General features: G+C 42.8%; 1 protein-coding gene across 1 annotated transcript; it reads left to right on the top strand.

Annotated features, from left to right (window-relative positions):
- Nucleotides 1–1,791: 1,791 nt before the first annotated feature.
- On the top strand, nt 1,792–2,577 carry LOC311102079 (low choriolytic enzyme-like; the record flags this gene model as incomplete). The annotated part of the gene is made up of 1 exon (XM_084143297.1): nt 1,792–2,577. The coding sequence occupies one exon, from the start codon at nt 1,792–1,794 to the stop codon at nt 2,575–2,577; it is 786 nt and encodes a 261-aa protein (XP_083999423.1).
- Between the last annotated feature and the right edge of the window lie 4,609 nt (nt 2,578–7,186).

The following is a 7,186-nucleotide window of genomic DNA, read 5'->3' as shown; positions in this document are numbered from 1 at the left end:
CAAAATGACTACTCAAGTGCATAATGTCCGAAATGTTTCAATTTGTTTTCATTTCATTTTCTTACCTGACCCTGTGTCACAATGATCTGTCAGCCTTGCCTTTTCGTGCCTAGTTTAATTCATTACTGCAGAGGTGGTATGTGAACAAACAGCGTATGGTCCTGTCATTTATCAGCATGATACACTATAGGCACCCAAGTTCAAATAACAGCATGGGAATTATCAATGATGCTAACATAACATAATGAATCACTCACACTATTTCATCAGTAGCCAAGTAATACAACTAGAGCTCTCTCCCTCTCATAATCTCTAGCCATCTTTTTCTATACATGCACTCACACAAGCACACTCATATTTACACACACAGAGCCTTCTAATCCGGGTGTGTTAAGTGACGGGTGGTAAATAGTGTGCTAATATGCTAGAAATCTCACTAAATGCGTAGCATTAGGAAAGTCAATACACAGTTTGCCCCATAGCATCATTGAGGATTAAGTCTTTCTGTAGAGACAGTTTTGGGATTTTAAAGTGCATGAGCTACCCAAATGAATATTATTCTATACTGCCACCTAATTGGGCTCTAATGGTTGTTTTAAAACAACACAACTAAGTGAGATCCACCTCTTTAAGCTTGTCACACCCAATGTAAACCAAACATGTGCTCCAAAGGAATGGACTAGATACAGTGAGGGAAAAAAGTATTTGATCCCCTGCTGATTTTGTACGTTTGCCCACTGACAAAGACATGATCAGTCCATAATTTTAATGGTAGGTTTATTTGAACAGTGAGACACAGAATAACAACAAAAAAATCCAGAAAAACGCATGTCAAAAATTGTATAAATTGATTTGCATTTTAATGAGGGAAATAAGTATTTGACCCCTCTGCAAAACTTGGTGGCAAAACCCTTGTTGGCAATCACAGAGGTCAGATGTTTCTTGTAGTTCACCAGGTTTGCACACATCTCAGGAGGGATTTTGTTCCACTCCTCTTTGCAGACCTTCTCCAAGTCATTAAGTTTTCGAGGCTGACGTTTGGCAACTCAAACCATCAGCTCCCTCCACAGATTTTCTATGGGATTAAGGTGGACAGATCGGACAGTGAGGTAATCTGATCCCCCTTATGGTTAATGTTATAATCGGACAGTGAGGTAATCTGATCCCCCTTATGGTTAATGTTATGATCAGACAGTGAGGTAATCTGATCCCCCTTATGGTTAATGTTATGATCAGACAGTGAGGTAATCTGATCCCCCTTATGGTTAATGTTATGATCAGACAGTGAGGTAATCTGATCCCCCTTATGGTTAATGTTATGATCAGACAGTGAGGTAATCTGATCCCCTTTATGGTTAATGTTATGATCAGACAGTGAGGTAATCTGATCCCCCTTATGGTTAATGTTATGATCAGACAGTGAGGTAATCTGATCCCCTTTATGGTTAATGTTATGATCAGACAGTGAGGTAATCTGATCCTGGATATGTGATTGTAATGGAGACGACTTCTACCTCAAGAAATTGAAGTGTAATGTAATTTGACCCACACAGATGAATTGTTGAAACAGTGGGGTAGGTTGTGGAGTACTCCCTTCAGTTGTTTTTCCAAGACAGTGAGCATCATCCCCAACCCTTAATCCTACACAGTCACACCTATGGGACAGCTGTATATAAACTCAGCTCTGACAGGACACTGGCATCAAGCTTAGGTGAAGGAGCCATCTAAGGAACCTCCACAGCTAAAGCCAAGGACCCATCCATCCAAAGGAACTCAACACTCTAATTAAAGATGGACCACAGACCCACTCTTAGTCTGCTTCTGTTGCTGCTGCTGGGCCTATCACAGGCCAGTGAAAATGAGGTCCATGATGAGCCGGACCATGTGTCCATCACTTCAACGATCCTGGAGTCGAACAATGGAACCAATGAGCTGCTGCTGGAAGGAGACATTCTGGCTCCTAAAACCAGGAATGCCATGAAGTGCTTCAGCAGCCAGAACAGCTGTCTCTGGAGGAAGTCGGTCGACGGCTTGGTATACGTGCCTTACATCCTCAGCACTGTATATTCCAGCTTGGAGGTGGAGACTATTGAGACGGCCATGAAGTACTTCCATGGCAAGACCTGCATCCGCTTCATTCCACGTAAGACACAGACTGCCTACCTGAACATTCAGAGCAGTGGCGGGTGTTTTGGTTCTGTGGGAACTGTTGGGGACAGGCAGACATTGTCTCTTGCGCAGTTCGGCTGTGTTCAACATGGTATCATCCAGCATGAGCTGCTTCACTCCCTGGGCTTCCACCACGAGCACACCAGGAGCGATCGTGACCAGTACATCAGGATCAACTGGAAATACATCTATGACTACGCCGTCGATAACTTCCAGAAGCAGGACACCAACAACCTGAACACTCCATACGACTACTCCTCTGTCATGCACTACGATAGAACCGCTTTCACTAACGACTACGGAAAGGAAACCATCACTCCCATCCCAGACTCATCAGTGGCCATCGGACAGAGACTGGGCATGTCCGACCTTGACGTCCTGAAGGTCAACAAGCTCTACCAATGCTAAGAGGAAGAGCGCCACAGTTGAAAATGTGTGATGCTGAATTTTGTGTGTTTGTGTGTATCCTTTTAATCACATTGGTATTAATAAAGCATGGTTATGGTAAAAAAAAAAAGTGCATGGGTCTTTATTAATATGATATTTATCAATCTCATTGGGTACTGTAATTATTAACTGCAGCTCTTGGGGGTTGGTGTTATTAAGAATAATTGTAACTGCAGAGTGTTCTAACAGCTAGTCCTATTAAAGTATCCATCTTAAAAAGATCCTCATCATTTTCTCTCATTAATGAAGTGAGTGGTGTGATGTTCACCTGCAGAGATGAGCTGATGAGAGAGAAGAGGCTCCAATACTTCCATGAACATTACCTGCATTAATAGGAGAGTACAACATGGGCCGTGCTTGACTTGGACTGTTATGGATGCCGGTACTCATTTTGGGTGCCGGTACCGTTTATATTTAGGTGCAGGAACTCCTCAATACTTTTGAGATAATATTCTATAAGAGGAACAGGAACCCAAGCAAAAGAAAATGTGAGGCGCTGGTAGTCAGTTCCGGTGAGCTCCTGCCCATGTCAAGCACTGAATATGGGAGACTTTACAGGCATCATGATGCTTACAGTGGTGTGGTTAACCAACGCCTACACCGCATGGTCACAGGCCATTAATGACGCTGATCACATTAGTTTAGAGGAAAGTAATGTTTCTTGGTAGTCTTCAGCAAATTTACTTTGAAACAAAAGTATACACCTCACACACATGGTTATGGGCTTAGTAAAAGAAGACACCTGTACCATGTCAGATATAGAGTTGCAATGTATTCAATTTTGAGTTTGCATCCCATATTAAACTGTATATACATCACAGAAGACTGAAATATAACAAGACCGTTTGCCATAGAAACACTGGATTTTCGGTGGGTTTTTAATGAAATTATGTTTATTAATTATGAAATTATGAAATATATTAATATTAATAATATGAGGTCACTAGAGGGCAATTTGGTCATTTGACTGCAGGAAAGGGCTACCGCAAATATGATATTGCTGAAATGATTACTGAAATATGATATTGGAAAGGAAGGACACAGGGAGTCATACAGCAGTTTGCAAATCCTATTTCAAAGCCCTGTCCTATGTGTTATTTGTTAATGCTGGACCTAACGTAAAGTCCTTCTGGTGATGGCATTCCTATTGCAGTAATCCATTACCTCTGTGTCTAATTGAGTTTCCAGTATCGTAGCATTAAATAAAGCTTCATACAACAAGTCCAATAATGGAATGGTACATCAGCCTGCACAGAGAGTCAGGCCACGTCTCTGCTCCCGGACAATGATCTATCGGCGATGATGGGGAATTGATTAGCCAGTGTTTACTCTAACCACATACCAGCAAGGTATGGGACACGGAGTGACTAACCTGTCATTAGAGATTCATTTCTGCAGAAGAAGAATAATTTTCCCCCCTCTGAAAATGAAGCATGCCCTTTCAAGACCAATAGAATTTGAGATTCTGTGTGTCCTTCCCAAGGCTGAAGCATTGGAAATACATCTTATGTAGAGGCGAAAAAGCAATCCCTCTGCAGATTTAGCAAAAAAACAGTTACATTTTGTTTTATCCATGGAGCTAATATTCTTGTTGATCAAACCTATATTTATTTATTTACTGTGTTTTGACTTTTGTATAGTTGTGTTTGAATCTTTCTGTTGCAGCTGCATGGCAGGGATTAGGCAGTGATGGAGACTGCTATACCGTTGGTGATAGGATGACGGCAAATTTGTTTTGAAATAAACAACCCAATCCACCAGGGGATAGGGAATAGCCATGGACTGGGGCTACCAGAAGATTATCACTGTCCTGCAGAAACAAACAGACGTCATGTGACGCTTAAATTCAAAGACTGAATTAATTGACAAAGCCAAACTAGAGCTGCTTTCCTTTTAGTTGAAATGATGGTGGCTGGCTAGTGGCCACAAATATAGAAAAAATGCTAGAAGAATGGCTTTACGTCTTTTCTGTGGATTCATGTGACCCCTCACAGTTAACACAAGGGTTCCCACAGAAGACCTGTCAAAGCCCTGAGCTCCCTCAGTGGATGGCTGCCATGTTCCTGTTAGCGAGCTCAATGAGCAGCATTCCAATGACCGATGATACTAATAACATCATCGGTGTGCATCATGTGCTTTTAACCAATTATGAGTAGGCATTGCCTACTAATTGCCTACTAAATGTCTACTAATTGGTTGATGATGTCATTGGAAACACTTATCTTCCTCTATCTTTTTGACTACAAAACATAGAAACGCGCCATTTTCATATATGTTGATGTTGGGGTGGTGCTGGAGACGATGAATATGAAGTATATATTTTTTTTTTAACTTCCCTTTAAGACTCCTCACGGTGGTAATTTTCTTATGTTTTAATTTTTATGGTAGCTATAACATGTACATTGAATTGGCTTTTTGTATCTCAATGCTAAAATGAGGCATGACGTTGGTTTCACAATTGCCTGGCATACAATACTACAGTATATTTCCACTTCATATGGAATTATGTTTTTCTATTACAATGTTATGTTTGCTATGTTCCTCTCATATTTTGTTTCATAGACTCTCTTTTCAAAGCCCAGCGTTTTTTTTTGCACCTGAACTGTCATCCTCTAAAACACCATTATGCTATGCAACAAAATCAAGCCTTGCTTTTGACATTCTTCACAGCACCACAGCAATTTTGAATCGTCCTGTACCCGTTGCCAAGTAATCAATCCAGCACCTTGGTTGAAATGTTAAATGTCTATTGGACTGACAAATCAAGTTGTTGGGGGAAAGGCAAACCTGCATGTATTCCATTTCATTGTGAATGAGGCTGTGTCTCTGTGTTGATGCTGTGACCTTTAAGATCTGAGAGGCACATCAAGGTGTTCACAGAGGGAGACATGGGTGAAGGTGACATGTGATCTGCTGTGGACACCAGGAGCATGCTGAAGATACAGGGGCTGTTGGAGGAGAATTTATTAGATGCCCTGGTCCTTTTGGGTTGAGAACAAAGGAAAGAGAGTCTTACTTCCCACCTCTCTCCCCTCCTTGTTTTTTGGTTTTGTTGTAGACCGAGCAAACAGGCAAATATTAAATGCTAATTCATGTGTATGAAATATTAATGTCACCTTATGCAGAACTTCAAGGGAGCAGTAAGCAAGGCATCTCACTCTCCTATTCATTATTCACAGTACAAATTACTTGAAAAGGAATCAGTCCTTTGTCAACAGGCCTTTGAGAGGAAAATGTATCCTTCATCTTCTAACAACTTCGACAAACTAACCAGATCAAGTGAAAAACTCTGCCCACAACTTGGGAGGCACCTCTACACTGCTCTAACAGTTCACTTGTATCCCCACTCATTGGAGGGTATCCAAATTGTAAATGGAAATATATTTGCGGAGACGGTGCTTCTTCTGATTAACGAGACAAGCAGTTGTGATTAACGTGCCTCTGATTGCGCTGTCAGTCTTCCAAATGGACAGGACCTCTCTGCTCACCCCTCCACCATCCGAGTCCAAATGGCCGGCTGTGGAGATATGCTTGTCCATCTCCAGCACTTACTCATCCTAACGACCCCCATAGTCTGCAGTAAATCAGCCCTGGCCCAGGAAGAGATGAGACCCCCACAGGACAGAGGCCCAGGAGGAGATGAGACGCCCACGGGACGGAGGCCCAGGAGGAGATGATACCCTCACGGAACAGAGGCTCACTTGGGCTGGCCCGCACCTCGCCTGGCCTGGCCCACTCACACAGCTCTCCATCAGCCTGAGCACCGCTACGCAGTGGGCAGGGAGAGGGGAGGGGCTACAGGGAGAGGGGAGGGGCTACAAGAGACCACGGAGGGGAAGGCTGGAGTTTCAGAGGTGGAGCTAGTCTGCATACTGATTGCTGAAACCCACCTTGATGTACTTTGTAGTACCTTAGAGAGATTTAGAGAAGACATGCAGAGTATGACTTACCTGTTTGGTTGAGTGTTCAATCAAGAAGTGTATTTATGCACTTATGCTTATCCTTTTGCAAACCTACAATTCTGTACCATCATGACAGGAACAATCAGTTTCTTCCGTAAATCAAAGAGGTTGCAGCTACATTTGCTCAGTACATTCACTGGTCAATAGTCATGTGATGATATGCTACAGAGTTTACTGTACAGTATATGGGGAACATAATTGATGCCTCAGCAAAGATGTCTTGCAGGGTTTGGTTTGACTCTTTGTGCTGCCGTTGCATCGGCGGTTCTACATGTTTCCAGACCATTTCATTCATCATCCTAACTGCTTTGACCTCTCAACCCTAGACATGGCTGGGGTCTTGAGCACCTTTCTCTCTTCCCCCATTGTTTTATCACCACCCAGTACAGTACAAATACTCCCCTCCCTTCACCACCCAGTACAGTACAAAGACCCCCCTCCCTTCACCACCCAGTACAGTACAAAGACCCCCCTCCCTTCACCACCCAGTACAGTACAAATACTACCCTCCCTTCACCACCCAGTACAGTACAAAGACCCCCCTCCCTTCACCACCCAGTACAGTACAAAGACCCCCCTCCCTTCACCACCCAGTACAGTACAAAGAC

The sequence above is a fragment of the Coregonus lavaretus genome, assembly GCF_964263955.1.
Source record: "Coregonus lavaretus genome assembly, chromosome: 26".
Lineage (NCBI taxonomy): Eukaryota > Metazoa > Chordata > Actinopteri > Salmoniformes > Salmonidae > Coregonus > Coregonus lavaretus.
The sequence above is the reverse complement of the archived record's forward strand: the minus strand, read 5'-3'. Positions and strand labels throughout refer to the sequence as shown.